The 26,901-nt window shown below is 40.1% G+C and overlaps 2 protein-coding genes across 4 annotated transcripts in view; one reads left to right on the plus strand and one right to left on the minus strand.

Annotated features, from left to right (window-relative positions):
• Positions 1 to 1,566: 1,566 nt before the first annotated feature.
• Positions 1,567 to 5,864, minus strand: LOC110212569 (uncharacterized). Of its 2 annotated transcripts, none has more exons than XR_002325705.2 (3): positions 5,438 to 5,864; positions 4,301 to 4,509; positions 1,567 to 2,562 (listed from the first exon to the last, which is right to left on the minus strand). XR_002325705.2 is itself a non-coding variant. In XM_020992576.2 (3 exons), exons 1-2 carry the CDS (start codon positions 5,528 to 5,530, stop codon positions 4,326 to 4,328), a joined length of 327 nt encoding a protein of 108 aa, XP_020848235.1. In that variant the 5' UTR covers positions 5,531 to 5,864; the 3' UTR covers positions 1,567 to 2,562; positions 4,301 to 4,325. The 2 variants fall into 2 exon arrangements, 1 of the variants encoding a protein (XP_020848235.1); XM_020992576.2 differs by having other exon boundaries at positions 5,388 to 5,864.
• Positions 3,321 to 26,901, plus strand: part of KLHL14 (kelch like family member 14) — a 139,449-nt gene continuing 115,868 nt past the window's right edge. Inside the window, exons 1-2 of one of the 2 annotated variants that reach the window (XM_020992575.2) lie at positions 3,321 to 3,878; positions 5,956 to 6,969. In XM_020992575.2, the coding sequence (XP_020848234.1) occupies positions 5,999 to 6,969 (971 nt within the window). In that variant the 5' untranslated portion in view covers positions 3,321 to 3,878; positions 5,956 to 5,998. Of the gene's footprint in view, positions 3,879 to 4,295; positions 4,370 to 5,955; positions 6,970 to 26,901 lie in introns of those variants that run through there. The other variant, XM_078153443.1, reaches the window with a different exon arrangement.

Genomic DNA, 26,901 nt, shown 5'->3' on the forward strand with positions numbered 1-26,901 from the left:
AGTTATCTATGTATGTATTATCTCCAGCTACAAGACTTTATGAAGACAAGGACTGTAAGTTACGTAAATGTTGTAGCTTCTCTGGTGTTTATCACACTGGTCTGTGTATAGTAGGCAGTGAAAAAATATTTAATTGATTTTTTCTGAATGTGAAAAATTATTTCTACAATTGAGGGATAAATTCAAATTCTAGATTTTTAAGACACGAATGAAAATTGTAGTTTCTCTGTGACTGTCAACCTTTTTGGCAGCAACATCTTTTTAGAATTATTCTCAACATGATTTATAATACAACTGATCATCTATACTCCTTCTACCAATAAATTTGGGTCCTGGCTCTCTGCCAATCACACTACCATGTAATATATAGACTGATGGTGGTTGATCAGTGCAAGTGATAGTCATGGGAGGAACACCTCTGATGTGAAGGAGATAGTAGATACCCTTAATTAATAATCATTTTGAGAATCTGTCCATGGTGAGCATAGGTTGTGACTATAGTTAAATACTTAAAAGCAAACAAAAATATCTGTATATTTTCTTTCTAGTCATATAGTATGGGAAGTCCAACCTCCTGAATACACTTCACTAACTACTCACATCCTGCCATTTTACAGATGGTAGACAGAGGTACAAGCTGTTGATCTTGCTCAGCAGGATAGATCAAACACACAGATGCGTTTTCTGTATGATGAATAATGAAACAACATAAAATTCAAATACTTACGACAATCTTTGCAGCTGGAATACAATTGCTACTATTTTATTTGTTGCTATTTTACTTTGTTTCTTAAGGATGTTTATCATAGGATGGTGAATTTAAAGTTGGAAGGGAATTTAGAGGTCATGTAGTCTAATCTCAATTTACAGATGAGGAAATTGAGGCTGGAAAGGTTAAGTGACTTGTCCAACATCACAAATGTAGGGAGCAGCACAGCCAGTATTTGGACCCAGTTACTCTGGCTCCAAATCCAGTATAATATAGGAACTGCATAAATATTTTTGGTCATTTTTTAGTTCTGAAATAATTTATGTCATGTCAAATGGATGAGCCAAAAAAAAAGTTAAAGATACTGAACAGACCTTATTTACATGAAATGTATGCATAGCCTTCAAATCCAAAGGTTTATTTTTAAATTCCCAATTTACCACAATAAGGCTAAATTTTATATATTATATAATGGTGATTATTTCTTCTCTAAGATTTGAAATCTAAGCAGAAAACATAATAGTAAATGAAGGCCACAGAAGTAATGTGACTTACCTGATGATATTTTTCTCACTGTCATTCACTAATCATTATAATGTGTAGATTATTTAGGAAAAACAAAATTCACATGTGACTCCTGATATTTAGAAGCTGTTGATTTCCCTGACTGTGATGCCATTTCCCACTGATGCAGAATGAACATCTCAAAGTAAATTTGAGGCCTACCAAATATGCTATTCCTCCTTCATGAGGACATATTAAGGTGGCACATACCAGTTTTCAATGAAAGGTATTGGAAATTGACCTTGGATTAGTTAAATGCTATATTGATAGTCTACAAAAGTTCAACATCAAAATTCAGCTATAGATTTATTTCGCCTTTTTCATGAACACTCTGTATGCTGGATAACATTAACTGTTAATGGAATTAAACTAAATGAAGCCATCTTGTACACTGCCTTTATAAAACTCAAAGAAAAAAAATGAGAACTGATAATGAAAAACCCCCAAAAGAGAAAGCAGGATAGTAAATTTGTAACTGCCTTGATATTCATCCCTTTTCTATAAATCTGACTCTTCCAGATCTAGATCTAAGATTCTATATAGGATTATATTTTGATTATAGTTTGATCATATAAGTAATAAAATGAGATGACAGTGAATTGAGGGTTTGGGAGACAGGTATCAAGAAAGGTGTCTATTTCTCAGAGAAGGGAGGTATTTGATAAACATGATGAGACTTCTGTGAGGGGCAAATACATCTTTATCCACTTACTTGAAAGTAAAGAACTAGAATAAGAGTTGCTTTCCATCGTTTTAAGTTGGGAATCCCCAGTCTATGAAACTTCAGTTTATTATTGTCCCTTTCTTCTTCAGGTTTTTACACCCTTCTGCAAATTTGAGAGTAAGAGAGGATAGGTTTTCAAAGACATACTCTCAGTGTGGATTATAATGACAAGTGTGTTATTCAGACCAGGTTTAAGTTGGAATGTTCCCAAATTTATCAGGGACTAAAACTTTATTTAACTGCTGCCCAGTCTTCTTTGATCTGTATTTCATTCAAGGGCATGCCTTCCCTTTTCTTTTTCTCCCTTGACAACAGAAGTACAGGGCTATAAATGCAAGGGTGCAATACATCATGAGATAAAGTCTGGAGAACATGTCCTCTACTAAAATGCACCTCAGTTCATGGCAGCACCAAAGTGTCAGAAACCTCCCAGTTTCAGTTGTCAAAGCTTGTAGTCAAAACTGTAAGCTGGACGTGGCTCCCTTTCCAATAAGATGTGCCCAGAAGTTGAAAGGTTACGCTTGTGGAACAGCAGTTGCTTTTTCCTGTGGTTTGATTCTCACTCCTACAAAGCAAAGAAAAATTCCCAGACTGAAAGACAAATCTGACAATATGCTAATCTTCCAATAAAAAAATGTGACTTCTGAACCCTTATCTGTTGAAGAGCTGACAGTGAAGTTCAGAGACAGTTGTCTAACCAGAAAAAACGATAGAGAAAATATGCCTTCAAACAAGATCATAAATCTTGAATAGTGCAGGGGAGCAAATGTAAAAAGGAAGCTTCTCACTTATGCCAGCCCTACTCTAATCCACCCCCATTTCATACACCAGCCACCCACCTCTAAAGCCAGGACTAATGTGTTCCATACTAGACCCAACCTATAAATACAAAGAGATTATAAAGTAATATTATATCATATGTGGAGATCAGACATTGTTTCCATCTCATGGGGGGAAGGGAAAGAGCAGAAAGCAAATGGAGTGAAATCTGAAAACAACAGCATGTACAATATACACACACAAAAAGTTTGCATATTGCACAGAAGATCATAAATCTATGCATGAGAAAGATGTAGTGGAAATTTTGGGGGGGATTAGAGTTTATTTTTGTCATCTCTGTGAGACAGCTACTCATTCATCCAGATCACAGCTAAGAAAAAAGCTGGTCACAGAAATTAGCAGTTTCAGCTCAGCAGCAAAGTCGCCAGCCTGTGAAGGCAGAGAGAAATTGACTAATTAGCAATGCGCACTAAAACTTGACGGTTCTTTATAGAGAGAGAGAAGAGAGAGGGAGAGAGAGGGAGAGGGAGGGGGGGCTCGCTTTTTCCCCTTCTTTCTTCCAAAGATGTTTGAAATCGCAGTCATTTACGCTCGACAATTTTTACAATAGCCTTGAGCCATAATTTTGCGAGTCTCTCCAGCATCCATCCCCCTGTATGGTCTCTCTCCACTGGCCATGCACGACCGTTTCTCTCCCCAACCGTGGATTTCCTATTACTCTCGTTACGACTCACTGAGCCCCAGGCCCAAGGATAATGATGTGTTGTTTCTTGGTAGCATAATTTGTCACACGTACATTTTTTCTTCTTCTTCTCTTGCAGAAAGCTCTGCTCCCTCTCTCTCCCTCTCTCTCTCCTTCTCTCTCTTCCTCTCTCCCCCTTTCTCTCTTTTCTCTCTCTCCTACATTTTCTTGCTGTTGCTAATTCATGGTGATCAAATGATGTACGACAAAATAAATTGTAAAGAGTGACTGCCTGGAGTTGGGAACCAGAAGGTGTTTTTCCCCCTCCCAAGGAGCGAGGAAACCTTTAAAAAGGAAGGACAATTGATTTTTGGGGGGAGCTGAAGTGATCCTTTACTTTAGCAGCTGATTGAGACCAGGTAAGTTTCTGGCCTTCTGTATACCATGTATATGTTTCGTTTTGTCTTTTGGATTGTTTGCTTGAGGGGGCAGTGAGGGAGTCTTTCAGAGGGGTCGTGGGGTACTTGTGTGACAAACGCCTTGAAAGAATAAACTCCCATTGCAAGAACTGGGCAGACCAGCGAGAGGCAGGGGAGGAAGAGGGAGAGAAAGAAGAAGGAGGGGGGGGACAGGAAAAGATGTGGGGGGGAGACAAGGAAGGCGGGGAGAGGGGGTTAGGAATTGACCGGGTCCACTTAAAGGGAGAGACTCTGTGAGATGTTCCAGGAAAGCCAGAGCCGGGGTGGGGGTGGGGGTGGGGGTGGGGAAGTGAAGGAGGGAGAGTAAAAAGGAGGTTGGGGTCCACCTGAAACTGGGCATTAAAAGTGGTTCGGAGAATTACCAGTCTCTGGTCAAAAGGAAGGAGCTCAAGTGCCGGTGCCAGGACAGTGATCTGCAATGGAAGGAGCAGGTCTCTGTGGGATCCCTCTGACGGGGAGCGGCAGTGGCGGCGGCGGCGGCGGCGGCGGCGGCAGCAGCAGCAGCAACAGCAGTAGCAGCAGCGCTCTTTGGAGCGGGATGTGGGCACAGAGGGTCTCTTTCTCCTCAGCCCTGGAAGGTGCAATTACAGGTTAAGAAAGAGGGCGTATCGATTGTTCTTTGGTCTCCCTCCTCCCTCCTCCCCCTCCTGCATCTGACCTTCCACCTTTGTAGGGCCAAAGAAGCGGACGCATCAGACTTTTTTTTTTTTTAAACAGAGTAGTTGGAGGCTAGGAAAGGTGGGCTAGACTGCAGGGCGCCTGAGTGCGGGTTTATACCGGGCTGTTGAGAGGGGAAACAGGAAGGAGCTGCCGGCTGCCAGTGAAAGATCGTAGGATAGGGCAGGAGGGCGCACCAGTCCCCCACCTGCTTCCCCCTACCCCCACCCCAGCTAGCTAGCTTCCAACTTGAACTTCATGTAGTTACCGGAGTTAAAGCGACAGCGCCTTCTGCCCAAAAGAAAGAAACGCCAGGACAAGGGACCCCTCCCCCCAATCTAGAACAGCCCAGGTGCTAACTATGATCCAAGTGGAGAGCGCTAAACTTCAGGGCTTGGAAATTCTAGGGGGCGGGAGGTAACCTTCGCCAGATTTCAGAGCATCTTTGCAAGATTAGCAAAACTGACTGGCGGAAGGAGCAGCCAACAGTTTGAGAACCAGGGGAGCGGGCAGGGCCAGGGTGGGGGAAATGAGCTCGAATTCATAAGGACAGCTCCCCGCCTCTCGGGAGTGCACTGAGCTAGTCACCACCGCGCTCCACTGCACTTTTCCAGGAGAAGAAAAAGGCTTTATTTTCTTCATTAGACTGCTATTAGTATAGTCGTTCCTAGGGGCACCACGGATAATCGAAGATTCCCCCAGATCTGATTTTATTTCTCAAAGGCCAAGAGTAGTCCACTTTATGGGCTTCTCCCGTCCCGACCTGCCCCAGCACAGCTTCCCTCCCCTTACCCGTCTAAACAAACAGAACTACGAGGAGCCCAGCGGAGGAAGGGACGCACAAGTTGAACTGGAGCCTGCCACAGTCGCCTTTCTCCTAGAGCGCCCCCAGCTCCGTCCTTCCTGGGCTCTTCCTTTCCTCCGGTTCTGGGCATGGACAAGAGCCCACGAGTTTACTCGGCCTTAACAGCCCCATGCACCACTTTGCCGTCGCCGCCGCTGCTGTTGCTGCCTAGCGCAGAGTCAGGGGTGTTTTAGGAAAGTGAGGGGGTCGCATGTGAGTAGGGGGTTGGGGAGGGGGAAGTCTCTGGGAGAAGAGCGGGGACCCAAATCTGGTTGGTTTCAAGAAATAAAGCCCGTTCTGGTGCTGCTCACGAAGACCAGTACCCTCTGAATCATCCCTCCATATACCAGTGGCAAGAGGGAGTGCAGGACCAGGGGGGCAAACTGTGTATTTATTGTTGTTCTCCGCCCTCCCTCTCCCCTCCACACCCTTCCCCACCCCAACCACACCCCATCCCCTCCACCACCTTATCCCCCCATTACTTCTCCCTCCCCCTCCCCCACCCCTGTTTGCCAGGTTGGAGGAGGGTTTAAAGCCAGGTGCGCTGAGGCAGCTCGCCATGTCCAGATCCGGGGACAGGACCTCCACCTTCGACCCCAGCCACAGCGACAACTTGCTGCACGGCCTCAACCTGCTGTGGAGGAAGCAGCTGTTTTGCGACGTGACCCTCACGGCCCAGGGCCAGCAGTTTCACTGCCACAAGGCCGTTCTGGCCTCCTGCTCGCAGTACTTCCGATCTCTTTTTTCCAGTCACCCCCCTCTCGGAGGAGGGGTCGGCGGACAGGACAGCTTGGGGGCCCCCAAGGACCCACAGCAGCAGCAGCAACAGCAGCAGCAGCAGCAGCAACAGCAACAGCAGCAGCAACAGCAACAGCAGCAGCAGCAGGAGGAGCCCGGGACTCCTTCCTCCTCCCCCGACGACAAGCTGCTGGCCAGCCCACGGGCCATCAACAATCTGGTGCTGCAAGGCTGTTCGTCCATCGGGCTACGCCTGGTGCTGGAGTACTTGTACACGGCCAATGTGACCCTCTCTCTGGACACGGTGGAGGAGGTGCTTTCGGTGAGCAAAATCCTACACATTCCCCAAGTCACCAAGCTGTGCGTGCAGTTCCTCAACGACCAGATCTCGGTCCAGAACTACAAGCAGGTGTGCAAGATCGCCGCGCTGCACGGCCTGGAGGAGACCAAGAAGCTGGCCAACAAGTACCTGGTGGAGGACGTGCTGCTGCTCAACTTTGAGGAGATGCGCGCCCTGCTGGACTCGCTGCCGCCCCCCGTGGAGTCGGAGCTGGCGCTCTTCCAGATGTCCGTGCTTTGGCTGGAGCACGACCGGGAGACCCGCATGCAGTACGCGCCCGACCTCATGAAGCGCCTCCGCTTCGCCCTCATCCCAGCCCCAGAGCTGGTGGAGCGGGTCCAGTCAGTGGATTTCATGCGCACCGACCCGGTCTGCCAGAAGCTGCTTCTGGACGCCATGAACTACCACCTGATGCCCTTCAGGCAGCATTGCAGGCAGAGCCTGGCCAGCAGGTAAGAGACAACAAAGAGGAAGGGAGGTGGGGGGAGGAGGGAGGCTGAGAAAACCCTGGAAAGAGGGGGAGGGTGGGGGTGATTCTTGGATGGGCTTAAAATGCAAACAATCAAGACATTTCTTCTGAAAGTTAATTTCACTATCCCCGAAGGGTCAATAGAGAACTGGATGACTTGCAGCCCAGTATAACCTAAATTCCCATTTCCTAATAAAATTAGGCATGGTGGGCTCATAGGCTGACTATGGCATAGGCAGATGTGTAGGGGTGCTGGGGCTGGGGCAGTTAAAAATGATGCATGTGCAAAGCTCCTTGGTAGCCCCTATAGTTAGCACCCCCTCCAAGTCCAATTATAAGCTGCCTGCTTCCTCGAGGGAAGGGCTTCAGTAATGAGATGTCCCCCCTTCCTCTTGCAGTCTTAGTTGGGTGATCAGAAGCTCTAGAGTGTTGCTGGGATTCAAAGGAGAGCACCGCTGTTCTCTCTGTCAGAGCCTCAAGTTTTTTTGGTAGTTGATGTTTGTTCCCTTTCAAGGTTATAATTACTGAGGTGCTTTGTCTGTTAGTGATGCTGCTGGAAACCCTGTCATTCATCTGCCCAGGAAAACTTTTCCATCTTATGGAAAGCCTTTCTTTTTTGCTTTTAAAGGAGGCACACACCAACAGATGCTTAACCCGAAGGGGTTAATGGCTCCCTGTGACCGGCACAGTCCAGCTTGGGGGGAGGGTGTTAAAATGGGGCAAAATGATCAGGCATAGACTATATTTGTTGGGCAAGAGTTAGTGTATGCTGGATCTGAAGTCCAAAAGCAGTTGGCCAGTGGGTTGCTCTTGTTTATAAAGGTGTTGTATGTTGCCAACAGGATTACACAGCAAAGGCCAGAGAGGGAGAAATGATTCTTCTTAAGAACATAGTTGTGGATTTGAAATTCTAAGAATTGGCAGCCATCACTTGCTAACTTCAATTTTAAATCCTTATTATGAGCCTAGGCAGAGGGGTTTTGTTGTTGACTTTAAAGAAAAATAATGTTTCATATTTTACATGCTAAGCCATTGATGATTTAAAATGCCAGAGCAGGCCAGGATAGTCCACCAAAATGTTAAATTAACTGAAAGTATTGAAAACCCATCTTCATATTCTGTTACTGGGGTGATCTCTAAAAAGGGGCATCTACGTGGTACAGGCATAAGGGCTCACATGTTTGTGTTTTAGCCATAGGGCCTTTATCCATTCTTCATATCTAACACCCAATTTTTTCAAGAGTTTTCTGGAAAGACCTGATAGCAGGTAAGGACTATGGCATGGGAGTCCTTAAACTGGGAAGTATAGTTGCAAGTCTAGGAAAACCATAGGCAATGAATTAATGAATTGTGAGGCCAGAGTATGAAAGTGGGATGAGATTCAAAGCAAGAAGCCTGCACCTAGACCTATGACTTACTAATGAACAAGAAAAGTAAAAATTCAAAGAGAACATGCTTATTTTTGTTTTGTAAGAGTTTATCTTTTGTCCAAAACCCAGAATACTATAGATTCACTGTGATGGCCTAGCATTTAAGATGAAAAATTTTTGAGTTGTCAGTCCACATTTTAACTTTTATCTCCACCTAAAGGGCATTGTACTGAAAATAAATGCATAGAACCTGTTCATATTCAAGGCTTAGACAACATTGTCTTTCACTCCTAGTCACAAACCAAGACACCAACATGTAACATAACCTTTATAAATTTAGTATGCATTCAGATGACCAAGTGGATACAGAAAATGCCTTCTAGCATTTCACCTCTTCCTATGAGTGTCTTTAAATAATGTGCTTTTTTAAAAATCACGTATAAAAAAGAAATATTGAGAACCTTGTGTAGACTTTAGCCCACTAAATGTGACCTAGAATTCAATATTCAGAACAGTTGACTTTCAAAATGCAAAGTCCACTACCTATTTTAGTTGAGATTCTGCAAACCACCTGGGGCATGCTGGGGCTAGAGTCCTGGTGGATTGCTAAGATACCAGGCTGTCTGGTTCAGTGAAGATACCTTCCAGCTTCACTGGTCCATATCATTTGAAGGATATGTAGTGGTGTTCTGACCACTGAATGCTTACAAGTGTCATGGATGCTGTAAGAATCTGATACTCTTGCCGTAGGAAGGAAACTGTATTTTCCTTTAAAGGAAGAAGGTGCAGGGGGAAAAAAAAATCTTTCATGTCAACCCACACTGTTGATTCTATACCAATACAATTTTGTTACTTCATGGCAATTATTAAAAAATGGTATTCTAAATTTTTTCAGTGAATCTAAAATTTAATAATGTATCTTAATTCACAATAATGAAAAGGGAATTAACAGTGAAGTTTTCAACATTAATGTAGACTGAGTTGCAGCTTTTAGTATTTTATCTTCTCTGTTCCTTCATCTGTAGCATATTAACCCACATTGTCATGTCCTCTATTCAGATTACAGGAAAAATGTTTTTATACTAGACCTAATCATATTTGAAATGAAATGATTTTTATTTTTAAAGACATTCTTTAAAAAGAAAAAAAAGCACATTAGTCATGATCTGAATATTTATGTGACATTCCAAATGTGGAATATGGAAGTTTCTGAAATCCAGAAACTGAAGTAGAAAATTAAATCTGACTGGTCTGCTGGGCTAAATGCACGATGTGAATAAATAATATCACTTGAAAAGTAAATTGACTTTTAAAAAATTACATGTATTCTCGATATAAAATATAATGTAATAATACCTTGCTAGTATGGTGGTAAAGACATTCTAAGTATTCTTTTCAAGATTATTTGTATAACTTTACATTTTAATGAAAATACCTACAAAGAAAACACAACTCATAAATATAGAGGCTTATTATTGCCTTACTTCCATTGCTTTACTGAGTTTATGGCTCTTGGTTAGGTTAATAATATCAAATATGAATAAAGGACTATGCAAAATTTAGTATATTCACTAATCCAGAGTCAAATATATATATGTTACCAAATGTATATGAATGGAATTATAGGAAAAATGTTTTAAAGTTTTCCTTCAAAGGTCTTACTATTTCCCTAGAAGATAAACTGAATTAAGAAAATGAAAACCTCTTGAAAAGTTTCTGAAAATATAAAGTATTGATGTTTAGACTTGTAAAGAAATTTTTGTGATTTTTTATTATTACATAAATGATTAGGAAGTTCCATGGAGAACTGTATAGTACACAAAAATTAAATAAGAAGCTTTTCATTCTAAATACCTTGAATTTAACTGAAAAGTTCTTTACTTATTTGCTTTGGGGGGGAGGGGAGCCAGTATTTTCCCCCAATACTAGCTTTAAAAATCTTAACACCAAATCATTGTGATGGGTTGGGAATAGTTATTATTTGGGGACTATCCTTCAGCTACAGGAAAGTATGTTAGAAAATATAATATGAAATTCCCAAAGCAACATTTCATGGTAGCTTGTTTTTATATATTATGGTGAAACTTAGGTAAGCCATGAAGTAATCACAATCATGTTTTTGAAGGCCACCTGTCACCATTACTATTTTCTAAGGAATGCAGGCTGTCTCCCTACAAAGATTTCATTTCATACAGAGTATACTCTACGTGAACACATCCGAGAGGAAATATTGCCCAAGTTGCTGGGATAACCTCTGTATAAACATCAGGGGTGGTGATAATCTAGCTGCTAGAGTGATGCTTCACTGGCTTAAGATGTCACCAGATAGTATCCTAAGATCCCTGCCTAGCTCAGTTCAGAGTTGCTGAGTTTGGTGTGTTTAAAGATGACAGGCTTAAACAAGAAAAGTGCTCATTTAAAATTCAGACACAGCATTTTCCATTGATCCTGGTCTTACCAACCCATTAGATACTTGAACAATGCAAACTATATGTCATATTTATACATTCTCTAAATTGTTAATCCTCTACATTAGTTTGGTCACCTCAGATATGAAATTAATAACTAGTGAGATTTTTATACCAAAAGTGCTCAGCCATTCACATGAATTTTCTATTGCTTGAAATTAATATTGATTGCAAAATTGTATCACAGGTGTGGGATAGCCAGTTTTTTGTATATTCCTCCAAAGTAGCTGAAATGAAAAGGACATCAGAACTGATGGTTATTATCATTTATATCTTGAAAATGACTTGCAGACAAAATTCAAGACTAGGATTAAGATTTTGCATGTATGCTTTTTATCTTAACAAAATGATTCTCATTACCTCACAGTTCCATCACTAATCAACCAATTTTCTAAGCTAAAAAAATAAGCTAATAATGTCTCATCTTCCTCAGCTCTCCTATCTCTCCAAAGGATGCTGTAAGAATTAACTAGTTAAGGAACCAATTCTCCACAGGAGGCTTTGTTTGATCATCTTGCAGCTGGAAGGGCAACTGAAGCCATCCATAGTCAATCCAAGTGGTAGATAAAAATTGGTTTCACCCTTCAATGATAGAAGAGGAAAATAAGATTTTAAATTATTTTATTTGGTTATAAATTGGGGGATTAGCACTTGAGGTGTCTCGTGTTTATTGTTTATAAAGAAATAAAAAAACAAAAAGCCTGAGATAATACCCTCTGTATTTTTCCAAATGCAAAGTTAAGGTTTCAAGGTAAAAAGTTGACAGCACAGACTTCAGGTAAAGATTTAGCTAATTTTTATTATGATTGTCAAATTGAAACAGTTAAGAGGTCAATCATTTTTTTAAGTAAGGTGTATGGCTATTCATACCACATATTTCCTGGCAATAGGGGAAGAGTTGGATAAGTAGTCCACTGAGTTCCCTTTTGGAAACCTGACAAGTGTGCTGAAGTAGTTGAGATTTACATAAGGGGAGGTGATAGGTGCTGTGGAGAGATGGGGCAGTGGTGAGGAATCTGGTGACTTCTTAGTCATTGGTCTCCATATTTCAGTGATCACTGAAATTCAACTAAATCAATCATCTAAATGAAAAGGTAAAAGATAGCTTTGAAGCCCCACCCTATATCCTCAACTTGTTGGTTGCTTAAACTGTCAGAATTCCTAACTCCTGATTCAATCAACTTGACTGCATTGATGAGAACATCCTTTATTTTCCTGTGGTGGTGTTTTGTTTTTTTTTGTCCTTCATTCTTGAAGAGGACCATAACGTCAGGAAGATGATGCCATGACTTGCAAGTGACTTGCGTTTAAGTGAGGGAGGGCTGTGCAGAGTCACAAGCCTCACTTTCTCCTCCAGAGCCATCTGGGTCCAGTGACCAAATATACATCAAGACAACTGGAGATGGCCCAGCTTTCCTGTCATCGAACAATGTTAGGAAAAGTATGATTAGAATCAAAACTTATGAGTCAATTCAGTTCATTGTAAATGCTACCTTTCTTAGAAAAAAAGAGAGAATTAAGGAAATGCTTCTACATACTTTATATATATGAAACATACTTATTTCAGTTACATGAATAATGATGGTAGAGTTTGGGTTGTTTTTGTTTTTGGTGTATTTTGCTTTCTTTTTTTAATGGGAAGGAATCCTAATATTTTTATAACTATCTTAGCTTTTTCTTTTATGTTGTGTGGACAAAATAGCTTTAAAAAAGGCCTAAAAAATATATTATTGTTTTACCTACCTCCAACTTTTTTAAATCATATTGACAATAATAGTCAATAATCAATAAACATTTATTGTGCCAGTCACTGTGTTAAATGCTGGGGATAAGAGAAACACATAAGACAGCCCTCACCTTCAAGGAGCTCACAGTGTAAGGACTTAGGTGGATGGAAGCTACCCAGGTCCAGGGCATCATGAAGTCCTACAGCAGGGGTGGGAAATGATCTGAGAAAGTGAGAGTTTCCGAGTTGATTTCATGTTGAAGAACAATGAGTTTCTGGAGATCATGAAGTGCAGGAAAATAACAGAGTGGAAAATGATGAAGCGAATTCTCTGTATGCCCCCCTTAAATGGTAGAGTTTCTGGGAGGGCCTCTTTAATGTCTACCCTCTGCCCTCTCCAGCCAAAGCTAGAGAAGGGCCACAGAGGCAGGGAGTGCTGAGGAGGTGTTTCAGAATTGATTTCAACTTGCAGAACAATAAGTGTCTGGAGTTTTGAAGTCCAAGAAAGCAAATTTTTCAGATCTGGATAAATCTAAAATTGGATATTGAATTAGGTCATAGAACCTCCTTTCCAACTTTTCTTCAGGCTATAAAGTGTTTTGTTTTGTTTTTCCTTTTTGATGAGGCAGTCACGATTAGGTGACTTGACCAGGGTCACACAGCTAGTAAGTGAGGCTATAAAGTGTTAAAAGCACGCTTAGGGAATTAATTTTCCAGGCATAGTTCTTTCCACCGTACTTAACCATTCATTGCTACAGAGGACATAAATAAGTGGATGGTAAGATCAGTCATCAGTGCACTAGCTTTGTGAAAACGAAAGGAGCCAAAATGTTTAGAGGACTTAGTCAAATCAGTTGATTAATTCAAAAAGCATTAATGGCAAGAAAATATTGTGCTATATGCTTGGGAGACAAAAACAAAATGACAAACCAAAATAGCCCCTCCCCTTAAGGAACTTACATTTTATGGAAAAAGATGAAGGAAAACAAGAGCTTTTGCTTTAGGTCTATGAGAGAACCTTTCAAAGACTTGAACCTTGAGTTTTGACTAAGGATGCCCATCATCCAGGTTCTTAACCAATAGGGTGTTATACTAGTCACATTTCTTGGAGAACAGTAGAGAGGAAACAACTACATAGCTTCCAATATGCCTTCACTTTCAGGGGATAAGTCCAACAGCTAGTCACAGGGACAGGATTGAGAAATAAAAATGAAAAACTGTAGGCTGAGCTTGCTTTAAATTCACCAGTTATATTATCAGAATCCGAAAATGACATTCACAGGTGCTATTTTGCATATTTAGAGCTTTTACTAGTATATAGTAAGATTGTATCTAATTGAAAGGCATTCCATTTTTAAGTTCATCTTCTAAGAAAATTATATTAGCAATTACATGTTGTTTTAACTAAAAATAAGACATTTTCTGTATTCTCTCACTCTTGAAATTCTCAGAAAACAAGTAATTTCGTCCCTGAAACTCCTGTGTGCTGCTTAGATAAATCATAATCCTTATGACACCGAGGATGGCTTTTTTTTTTAAAGAATGCAGCTTATACTGGGGCAATATAAGCAAAGGAATTTGGGCTAAGGGAGACTCCTCCCAGTTTTAAGATAATAAAAATAATAATAACTATAGCTAACATTTATGTAGTGCTTACTGTATTCCAGGCCTTGTGCTAAATGCTTTACAATTATTATCTCATTTGATTCTCATGACATCCTGGAAGGCTGAGACTTATTATCCCCATTTTATAGATGAGGAAACTGATGTCAATAGAAATAATAGTTTTTAAATTGTTTCTTTACCTTTGCCTTTTCATACAAAAGACTTCTCAGTGAAAATAATGAAACAATGAAGGTGAAATAATGAAGAACTAGGGAGATGCTGGTACAGTAGGAAAAGAAAAGGACCATTATCAGTAAGTGAAAAAAATGAGAAGAATGAGAAGCAGAGGAGACATCCATCACCAAGCATTTATTAAGGCTTACTATGTACCAGTCACAGTGCTAGGTGTTGAGGGTACAAAGAAAAAATGAAAACAGTCCCTGGCCTCATGGGGCTTACATTCTAAAATAGGAGATAACATGTACATCGATGTGGGGGGGGGTATGTCTACTTTGAAAAACTTTAAATCTACTTTGTAGATGTCATGTATAAAATATATACAGAATGGAAATAAGGTAACTGTAGAAGGGAAGGCACCAGCCCCTGGGGGCCAGGAAGGGTCTTCTGTGGAAGATCATGCTTGACTGAAATCTTAAAAGAAGCAGGAGGCATAAGTGAAGAGGAAGGAGCATTCCAGTCATAAGAGATAGACAGACAGATAGATACTAAATGGATGGCTGGATAGATAGATAGATAGATAGATAGATAGATAGATAGATAGATAGATAGATGGATGGATGGATATGGATCTTTGATGGAGCGTCATGTGTGAGGAATAGCAGGTAGGACAGTAAGACTGGAACGTAAAGTGTGTGAAGGGGAGTAGTATGTAAGAAGACTAGAAAGGTAGGAAAGGGCCAAATAGTGAAGAGCTATAAATGCTAGATAAAAGAATTATAATTGATCCTGGAGGTGATTGAGCCACTGGAATTTATTGACTAGGAGTTAATGTTGTCAGACCTGCACCTTAGTAAAATCACTTTGGCTGCTATGTGGGGGAAAGAGTATAGTGAAAAGGATAAAGTAGAGACAATTGATGGATAATATTACAATAATGATGAAAGCCTAAACTGATGTGATAGAGAGGAAGGAGAGGGAGACAGAGACAGAAATAGACAGAGACAGAGAGACAGAGATGGAAGGAGACAGAGAAAGAGATAGAGACAGACAAAGAAGGAGAGACAGAGACAAAGAGACAGACAAAGAGAGACAGAAAGAGAGAAGAGAGAGAGAGAGAGAGAGAGAGAGAGAGAGAGAGAGAGAGAGAGAGAGAGAGAGAGAGAGAGAGATGCGGTAGAGATGACAAGATTTACATTTGGCTAGAAATAAGAGTTGAGTGAAAAATGAGGAGTTGAGAACGACACCAAGCTTGTTGGCCTAGGTAACTGGAAGAATGATGGTGTCATAGTACCTTGACAATAACAGGAAAATTCAGACAAGGGGTGGATTTGAAGGGAAACATGAATTCTCTTTTGGATGCGGTGAGTTGAGATCCCCTACAGTATATCCCAATTTGAGATATAGACATTAGGGGACAGCTAGGTGATGCAGTGGATGCAGCACCAGCCCTGAAGTCAGGAGGACCTGAGTTCAAATTTGAACTGAGACCAAATATTTGACACTAGCCGTGTGACCCTGGGCAAGTCACTTAACCCCAATTGCCTTAAAAAAAAGAGATGTAGACATTAGGAAATGTAGACAACAGCAGCAGTATAATTGTTGGACTTCTTTCCTTTTATGTGTGTATATGCAGTATAAGCATTTGCCACCCAATCCAAATGCTAGCTCCATGATGATAGAAGCTATTTCATTACTGTCTTTGCAGTTTTAGCACCTATTATAGTATCTTGCACGTTTATGTGTGTGTTTGTGTTTGTGCATGTCTGTGTTAGTGAGGATGGGGATCCAATGGACTTTATCAAAAAGGAGAGGTGACATGGTTAACCTCTACTTCAGCAAAATCATTTTGGCATCTGTATGGAAGTATTCCATCCTCCATTTTTCTAGACCAGAGGTTCCCAAACTTATTTGGCCTACCGCCCTCTTTTAAAAAAAAAAAATTTACCCAATGCACCCTTGGAAATCTGACCCTTTAATGTTTTTTTAAATTTGCATCATTTAAAATATAAAATATATTTAAAATACATCTTAAAATATGAAATATATTTGAAATACATCTTAAATTAACAGTTTATTGTAAATTTGTGGGGTTTTTTCCTGCATTTAAATTTGGTGGACACAATATCTCATCATGTAACCATATGGCATCGTATTATAAATAAGTCATTACACACACCTATTCCTACTGATTGATGCATGCTGGACTTCCCGACAATGTGCAACATACTTGCCTGCCAACACTTGTCGGTGGACTTGACCACTGATTAGTTATAACTTGTACTTTGTGTATTTATTTGGAAAATATTGTAATCACTATGACTTTAACTTTGTTATATGACAGATGAAACATGTACAAAGATTTTCAGTTTTTTCTTCTCTTCCTTTTCTTCCTTATGCTTGCACAGGCCCCTTATTTTTATTCAATGCCTGCAATTGCACCCGAGGCTACTACTCCCCCCCCCCATAGTTCCAGTGCCCCCCAGGGGGCAGTATTGCCCACTTTGGGAACTTCTGCAAGTCTAGACATACAATTTCATCCATAAAGGGGACTTCCAATGAAGCCATTCCCTCTACTGAGAAAACTCCTTGCTGGGAGACTCCCTTTCCCAACTGTTCTCTGTCATCCTCTGTACCACACTGTGTCTCATCTTACATATAATAGACACTTAATAAGTGTTTGTTGAATTAAACTGGAATAGAGAATAACTTAGATGTTAAGCTGGAAATGATCTACAGGATTGTTTAGTCATAGATCAGAAATCATAGAGTTAGACTTAGAAGGAACCTAAGAGGCCATCAAGCACAGCACTCTCGTTTTACTAATGAGGAAACTGAGGCCAGAGAAATAAGTGATGTGCCCAAGGCCACAATGTTTTTTGTTTTGGGGGGTTTTTTGTTTGTTTTTTGTTTTGTTTTGTTTTTGGCTAGGCAGTGGGGCTAAGTGACTTGCTCAGGGTCACGTAGCTACTAAGTGTCAAGTATCTGAGGTCAGATTTGAACTCAGGTCCTCCTGGCTCCAGGGCTGGTGCTTTGTCCACTGTGTCACCTAGCTACCCCCCAAGGCCACACACTGTTAATAGGTATCAGGCTCTGAACCTAGGTTCTTTGAATCCAATCCAGAAAGCATTGATTTCATTGCACCATGTTGCCTTCTAAGAGAATAGGAAGAGAGAGACAGAGATAGAGGCAGAGAGAAACTGAAGAGTTAAGCAAATGAAAATCATAAAAAGAAAAAATTAGAAACAAGGGAGGGTTAGGTGAAGATATGCATAGAAGTAATTTAATTCTTTACACAGTGAATATATTTAGCCACTATTTGACTATTAGTCTGTTAGTCATAGCTAAGAAGTAGTGTTTATTTGGGGAAAACAAAACACTTTAAACCTTTGGAGAAAGACTCCCTGCAGGAAGAAAATTTCAACAGTGACCTCTAAGTCAATTAAAGTATTTCACAAAGATCATAAAGTAAGAAAGCAGTTTCAGAAGTACTACAGGTCAGAGGTAGAAGAAAGTAGAAAGCAAGGCTGCTTTCAATCTAAAAGCTTTCATGCCGCCTGGATGTCTTATCAGGTTGGTAAAAACAACTGAGGAGTGTAGGAAACATACCAAACCTTCCAAAACCTCTCTTAGCAATGTACCTATTAATGAGTCTTGCCCACAAGGTGGGTTTGTGATGATCACGTTGGCCATATGCTCCCTTATGGCAAAATAGAAGAGGTCTCAAGATTTTCTTAGACGGTTTAATTCAGGGGTGAAAAAAATCACTAGCTCTTGACATCTGTGAAAATACAGCAGCATTTCAAGGTGAGCTGAGAGAAGGCAAATTAGCAGGGATTTACTAGTCTGATACCTAGCAAAGAGTTGCTGATTCTGTTCCAAGTCTTTAAAGTGAGGTGGAAGATATCCTTAGAATGAAACCCAGGGTCCCAAAAGAAAGTGGACAGAGTAAATGGGAACTGTCTTTAAAACTTCCATTATACTCAGAGTTGACACATAGCTTTTTCCTTTAAAGATCCATTTTAAGCAATACAGTACAGGGAAAGAAATTGTTGACTTACAAATTTAAATACTTTATGCCCTATATTTTTATTTTTATTTTTCAACTAATGAGCATTTATTTTGTACCCTCTTACTTCCTCTTCCCCATTTAAAAAACTAAAGAAAAACAAAACTTATTTAATAAATGTTCATAGTACAACAAAGCACATGTCCATATTGGCCATGTCCAAAAACACATGTCTTATTCCACACATTGAGTCCATAATTTATCTGTGAGGATGTGGGATAGCATGCATCATTGCGAGTCCTGTGGAATCATGGTTGGTTGTTGCATTGATCAGCGTTCTTAAGCCTTGTAATTTTTTCCCCAAAGGATTAGCCAGAGAGGTATCTCTTCTTTACTCCCTTTAATCTCATAAACTCAACTTTGAGATTTTATTTACTGATACTTTCCAAGTCTTGATTTTGGCATATAGGTCCCCACTGTATCCAAAAGAGCGTTAGCAAATTGCACCTGCATGAGCTCTGAACTTAGAGCTCAGCTGAGCCATCATGTGGAGACTGGCACACTGGAGGCTGCAGAGAAGTGAATGGAAGAATTACAGTCTTTTTCACTTCCTTGCTTCATTTGCCTTCAGGTGCCTCTGATGACAGGCTGGGACGAGACAAGCAGAACAAAAGTGGGAAAAGAATAGTGTGAATATCAGAGTAGAAAGGGACATTTGACAACATCAGGGCATTCATGAAGTATGTATGTGGGTGTGTACACATATGCATGTGATATGAGATCCCAGCTCTGAAGACTGGAGGATACTGGATTTTTCTTGGAATGCATTTGCAGTGCTTACTACATCTATTTATCATCTGTCTATCTATCTATTTATCTATCTGCATATGTGTGTGTGTGTAGCCACATATGTATATATACACATACCTGCATAGCATATATATATATATATATATATGCAAATGTACATACTTTCCCTCCAACAAAGCCATTGTTTTTCTGTTTCTTTGTGTGTGTGTGTGTGTGTGTGTGTGTGTGTGTGTGTGTGTGTGTGTATGTGTGTGTGTGTGTGATGCTTGGCTGATTAGTAAGTTGTAGTCTTGCAACCAATGAGAAATTGTTGGGAAGAGAGAAAAGAAATTGTCTTGGAAAGGAAAATCGAATTGTGACACTAGTAAATCCTGCTTAGGAACTGAACAATTTTCTATCATTTTGACCTCGTTTTATCCACCCCAAACTGACTAGGTAACTTATAACTGAGAATTCTGTGCAGAAGAAAACAATTAGAAGATAAAACAACAGAGAATTCTGTGCAGAAGAAACAATTAGAAGATAAAGCAATTATATGGTAGTCTAGGATAATCAAGGTAGTAGAGCTTAGGAGAGAAGTTTTAAATGCACTTTGGAATTTTAGCAATTAATACTTCATGTGCAGGAAAAGTGCTCAATAATAATATAATTGATCTTGGCCAGTACTGCTCCACTATAGAAGACAGATTTTATATGGCTGGTAACACAGAAAAATTTGGTGGCGCTGGTTACTTGGGCAACTGGACTGCACATCTGAGTGATAATTTCTGCCATTATCCTAACTAGATAGGTCTATCCTAAACTGGAAGGGTGTCGATTATTTAACTTAAGATGAAATCATGATATCTGCAGATAGGAGCAAAATATAGAAACTTTATTAGTCAAGGAAGACCCAACTTTCAGAAGTGAGTAAGTAAGAGGGAGAGGGAGCTAGAGATAGAGATGGAAGGAAGGAAGGAAGGAAGGAAGGAAGGAAGGAAGGAAGGAAGGAAGGAAGGAAGGAAGGAAGAAGGAAGAAAAGGTAAGGGAAGGAATGATTGTATTTGGAAGCAGAGGGCCTAGGTTCAAATCTCAGATCTGCTCCTTAATACAAGTATGAACTTAAGCAGACCTCATTTCCTTCAGCAGCAAAGTTAAGTTCAACTAAATTAGGCAGACTGGTGGAGTCAAATGAGTCCTGTACATTAGATAACCCAAGGTCATGGGAACCTAGATATACTAATGGAAGCTCATCTTGTTCTACCTTTCTCAAACTTTATGGTCACAGGACCCCTTTACACTCTTAAATACTTTTGAGAACCTTAAAAATCTTTTGTTAGCATGGGCTATATCTATCAATATTTGCTGCATTAGAAATTAAAGCTGATAATTTTTAAATGTTTAGTAATTCATTTAAAATAGCAATAATAAACCCACTATGGCATGCTAATGCAAATATTTTTATGAAATATTATTACATTTTTAAAAATAAGTGAGAAGATTGACTTATTTTTACATATTTTTGCAAATCTCCTTAATGTCTAGCTGAAGAGAATACAGCTAAATTCTAGTATCTGCTTCTGTATTCAATCTGTTGCAATGTGTTGTTTTGGTTGAAGAGTGTCAAGAGTATCTGGCTCCCATAGATACACAGTTGCAAAAGGGAGGAATATTATTTTAATAGGCAGCTAACATATTAATATCATTATGAAAATAATTTTGACCTCATAGAATCAATGAAAGGGGCTTAGAGACCCCCAGGGGTACAAGGACCATACTTTGAAAACTATTGATCTAGTCAATTTGATCTGTCATTTGATAAATGAGGAAACAGTAGCCCGGAGAGATTTAGTGACTTGATCGGTATCACTATAGTAAGTGACATAGGCAGAATCCAAACTGAAGTCCTCTGACTTTAAACCTAACACTCATCATTATTCTACACTCTTCCTCAAACTTTTAATGTTAGCCTTACCACCAGCTAGTTGTGAGACTCTGTACAGGTTACTCAACAGGAAACTCCATGGGCTTCAGTTCTCTAAATTATGAAGTGAGAGGATTGGAGGGGATAATTTCTAAGATGACTTCTAATTTGTATTAAATGATCCCAAATTCCTAGAGAAACCAAGAAAACAGAATAAAAACTAGCCATCATCACTAAATCCTAGGCCCAGGATTTCTCCACTTGAGGAAGAGGCAAAGTACACTGGAAGTAATCCTGGTGAAACCCATGTCAGATGGACAGGCCATACTTTGGGAATGAAATATTCCTTTAACATGGCTGTTCAAACAGATACTTCAACTTTCAGAAACTAATTTTTTGATGTGAGAGAAAGAAAATAACAAACCTCAGACCAGGGAATATTCTTATGAAGATGTTTAACTTCTCTATGGCAAGGCAATGTTGTGGTCTTGGGGAAAGTTTAAAAAAATATTATATATATATATATATATGTATATGTGTGTGTGTGTGTGTATAATTAATAAGAGAAAGAAGAAAATATGAGAAATGTATTGAAATCTCAGACAAAATAGATACCTTCTGAAGTTCTGTTACCCACCTGAACTTCCCAGAAGACAGAACCACAATAATTTTTTTTGTGATTCAACTATCTGCATATTCATTATAAGTTCATATTAATACTACTTGGAATCCCTTCAATACCAGCATTTTTATCAGTTTCTATTTGCAGGATGCATGCAGCAGACTAGACACTTTGCAACACAATGGAGTAGTAGCATGCCTTCCTGCCTACCAATCAATCAATCGTTAAATATTAATTAAGTACATACTATGTGCCAGGCACTGTGCTAAGCACTGGGGATACAAACATCAGGTATAAACAGTACCAGTACAAACAAGGTATATACAGAATAAATAGGAAATAATTAACAGAGGGAAGGGGCTAGAATTAAGAGGAGATGGGAAAGACTTCCTGTAGAAGCTACGAGATTGGAATGAGGAGAGAGTGCATTCCAGGCATGGCAGACAGCCAGGGAAAATGCCTGGAGCCCAGGGATGGGAGAGTCTTGTTTGGGAAGCAGCCAGGAGGGCAGTGTCTTTGGATTGATGTGTATGGGGAAAGAGATGTAAGAAGACTAGAAAGGTGGGAGGGGGCTAGATTATGAAGGGCTTTGAATGCCAAACAAAACATTTTGTGTTTGGATCCTGGAGGCAATAGGGAGCCAATGGAGGTTATTGAGTAGGGTTTGACATGATTAGACCTGTGCTTTAGGAAAACCACTTTAATGGTTGAATGGAGGATGGATCAGAGCAAGGAGAGACTTGAGGCAGACAGACCCACCAGCAGGCTACTGCAGTAATCTTGATAAGAGGAGATGAGGATCTGCACCAAAGTAGGTCAGTGTCAGAAGAGAGTATATATGAGAGATGTTGCCAAGGTAAAATTGACAAGCCTTGGTGACAGAGTGGATATTGGGGGTGAGAGGCAGTGAAGAGAAGATGACTTCTAGGCTGTGAACCTAAGGGCCATGAAGAATATTACCCTCGACACTATTAGAGAAGGTAGCAGGGCAGGAGAGTTTAGGAGGGGAAGACTTCTTTATGAGTTAAGGACGGTCATTTACTACTTACCTGATCTGGGGCAAGTTATTCTCTTTGGATGCTTCATCTCTTTTATGTGAAATAAGAGGATGACTAGGTTAAATTAGATTTCTATAGTACTTTAAGATTTACAAACCTCATTCTTAGCAAAAACTTTGTGAGATTGGGAGTGCAGAAATTGTCCTAATTTTGTCCTCTGAGAAGACAGAGAGGTAAGTGATTTAGCCATGATTGCACAGCTAGTAAGTGGAATATTCAGGATTGAGATGCTGACTCTACCACATCCAGCACTCTCATTATATCACACTTCTTTGTGATGGCAGCTAAGCCTTCTTCCACCTTTAACTTTCTGGGTGTAGACGATAGAAAACTGAGTAGTCATTTAGTGAGTTTGCACCGTGTAGGTGGTTCATCAGAATAATTCATAAAAATAGTTAAGACTTACATACTGCTTTAAATATGGGGTTAAATATTTATTATCTCATTTAATCCTCATAACAATTCTATTAGGAAAGCAGCACTATTATTCCCATTTTATAGATGGGGAAAATGAGGTTGAGAGAGGTTAAATGACTTACCTAGGGTCAAATAACTGTGTTGGAGGAGGAGGCTCCAAATCCCAACATCCCTCCGAGCATTCCTCCTCATACCCCAGATCTTTTTTGTACCCTAAGAACAGGAAGTTTTACTTAATTTACTGCAATAACTTTCCAAACTCTCCATTTGCTTTCATGTACAGATGTGGCCTTTATAGAGAAGAAATCAGACTGCCAGTGATATGTTGGGATGAAATAGGAAGCGGCTATAAAATTTCTGAAAATTCTGGCTAGCAGATGTGAAGAGAAGGAACTGGAAAGGCTTATTATAGCTGAGTATAAGTATAGTACTTTTAGGGTTTACAAATCACTTTACATCCATTATCTGATGTAACCTTCAGGTGGAATCTGTATGATAAAGAGTTCAAGTATTATTAACCCATTCGGCAGATAAGAAAGACTACCGTCAAAGAAGTAAAACAACTTGCCCAGGGTCAGTCAATCAATCAACATTTATTGAGTCTACTAATAAGTGGCAGAGACAGTAGTTGAGTCCAAGTCTCTTAATTCTATACCCTTACTGTGGTCTTTCCACTACACCACTGGAGGGGACCATGCAGGGCATAAGCCAAATTTTCAGATTTTTAAATTCGAAGGTTTTCCAGGAAGTAAAGCACTGGTACTTTACCGCACTAAAATAAGTGCAGACACCAAAAAAAAATTTTTTATAAATAAGTGCAGAAAGCAGCAACAAACTCCATGAAAGAATGTTGTGATTTCAGGCACTAGGAGACTCAGAAGACTCTCCCAGGGTCATTTGTTTCTAACTCAGTCTCAGACATTGCAATACAAATGGATTTTTGAACAAATGTTTTGTTGTTGTTCAGTTATTTTTTGTCATGTCTAACTCCTTATGACACCATTTTCTTTGTTAAAGATAACTGAAGTTGTTTGCCATTTCCTTCTCTAGCTCATTTTACAGATGAGGAAACTGAGGCATATGGGGTTAAGTTACCTGCCCAGGGTTTGAGGCAAGATTTGAATTCAGGAAGATGAGTCTTCCTGACTCCAGGCCTAACTGCCCCATTTGACCAAATTGTGGTTATCAAGAGTAAGAAAGATTCACAAAAAGAAGCCTCAGACCTGGAAAATGGAGCTCATGGAGGATGAGCTACAGTCAAATCCTGCCTCAAGTGGCAGAGCCATCATCCATTAGTGTAACTCCAGGGAGAGATGCCATATGAGGAAACTACAGAAAGACTGGAGTCAAAGGCTGCCAGCAACCTCTTTGCAACTGAAAGGTCATTGCCAAAGCAGCCATGCAGGGAAGATAGTGAGAAAAAGAAGAAAAGAAAGAAAAAGAAGATAGTGAATTACTTGAATATATTACTACACAATTTCCTTAGAATATCATTCGCCACTTGACATCAGTCTTCAGGTAATAGGACTAAGAATTTCAATCAGTGTCTTTTGATAGCTCAGGGAATCAGATTTCCAGGGAATAATATGCTATTAAATCATTGTGGTGTTAACATATGGGTACTGTTATTATAACTTTTGTTTGGATGAAATGGGGAAGTGGCTATAAGATGTCTCCAAATTCTGGCTAGTAGAGGTAAAAGAAGGAAAACTGAAGTATAATAGAATGTAGTACTTAAGGGTTTCACACGTGACCTTGTATCCATTGTGTCGTGCCATCTTCAGGTCAACCCTGTGAATGAGATAAGTAGTTCAGGTATTACTATCCCCATTTTACAGATGGTTGTCACCCAGAGAAGTGAAGTTGTGTGCCCAAGGTTAACTGTTAAGTGGCAGAGGCCATATTTAAAAAAAAGGAGGGGGAAAGGGGAGGGGAAGAGGGAGAGAAGGGAGAGGAGAGAGAGAGAGAGAGAGAGAGGAGAAAGGGGGAGGGAGAGAGAGAGAGAAGCTAATTAAGGGGGGATCTTTGTGCTATGACAATGACAGTGAGATATGGTCTCTAAAATACAGTTCTGGGACACTGCCGCTGTGGGTGAAATGAAAATGACCTTCATTTTTCTTCTTCCTTGCGCCTTCCTCCTCCCTACTACCACCAAAGAGCCAGTTCTTTGCTCCATTACTAGTTCTGTTAGTGGGAGAATGGCCCCTGGGGTCCAGGTACCCTAGCACTGATGGACCTAGAAAATGTCTTTGTGGGGTTTAAGAGGCTCTTCAAAATCTATGATGTCACCCTATCAGCAGAAAGGTATCTGTGTATCATAAAGCTATTTGGTGCTTTCTCAAAAGAAATAGGAAGCTCCAATTAATAATATTGCTTCTGAAGAGGCAACACAAATTCATCTCTGAGTTTTGTTACCTGTCCAGAGACTAGGGGTCTAATCTTGAGAATTGGTACCAAGAGTATGACACACTCTCTTCTTGTCTCAATGAATCTGAGATAAAATCTATTCATAAACTCTCTTCTGACCCTGGCTATGTAGCACCTCTCTTTTCTTTACACAGGGAGAAATCGTTCTCTCCCTCCCCAGCCCAAAGAGCTGATGATCCTACTAGCACGAGTAGATGCTAGAAACCTTGTGTTCTGGCCTGCTCCCCATCATGCAAACAGCAAGATTTAACTACTAAGTAAATCTTGACACTCAGTTTCCTCTGTGGGATATGGTGAGGATTAATGAGATGTCGTTTCTGTGGTACTATATGCTCTTCAGAAGAAAGGAATTCAGTCCCGAGTATTAGAATTAGGGATTATATAGGTAATCAAGCACAGAAGAGACTCAACTGTTTCCAGTTACTAGAGGCAATTTTAATTTTCTAGGGGCAGGAGAAAGCAGTGAGTACAAATCTGCCTGGAAACTGCTGCTCATCACCATGTAAAATGCCAATAATGAAGTGTGAAGTGCTGTATGTAAAATAACAATAGACGCCCATTCAGTCCCTAACCTAAAAGGTCATAAGCTTAGTTGGACCTAGATTTAATGGACAAAATAGAGGATAATGAGGACTGATAACATATTTGTTCCTGTGTTTGCCGTTGCTGTGATTAACTTGATGCTCACACATTCAGATTCTGGAAGAAGATTACAGAAACTCCAGCAAGGCTAAAGCCTTTCCCTTCCAAGCTTCCCCTTTCCACCCCAATGGCCTTGAAACTAGACAATTACCAAGGACCCTAGTGATCCAGGACATATTGGGTCATGGGAGAATCAATGAGTATGCTCATTTGATATTTATTCTGGACATACTCTGTGTCTCTAATAGATTGCAGTCTCCTTGAGGACAAGGGCTGGTCTTGTTCATCTTTCCATCCTAGGCTGAGTCTAGCACAGTGACTTATGCTCATTAGGAATTCAGGAATTGTTTATAGAACCCTGCAGTAAGCATTGCATACCACTGCAAAAGGCCCCTAAGCCTCTTTTCCTCTATTCATCTGTAAAATGAGAGTAATGATACTTGGTATTGGCCTACCTTAGAGAGGCATTCAAAGAATCTATTTAAAGGACTCCTCCAATGAAAACTACTGTGTAATTAGTAAGAACAGTTATGATAAAAAAAAAACCTTAAATACAATAGCTAATCAACTGGAGCACGTGATGAAGGGAGTTTCCTCCTCAGGAAAATTTTAAGAGAAAGTAACTTTCTTTCTGGGAATGTTTGACTGCAGTTATCAATCAGCTTGAATAACCTTTCAAGA

The sequence above is a fragment of the Phascolarctos cinereus genome, unplaced genomic scaffold, assembly GCF_003287225.1.
Source record: "Phascolarctos cinereus isolate Bilbo 61053 unplaced genomic scaffold, phaCin_HiC Scaffold_4;HRSCAF=312, whole genome shotgun sequence".
Classification (NCBI taxonomy): Eukaryota; Metazoa; Chordata; class Mammalia; order Diprotodontia; family Phascolarctidae; genus Phascolarctos; species Phascolarctos cinereus.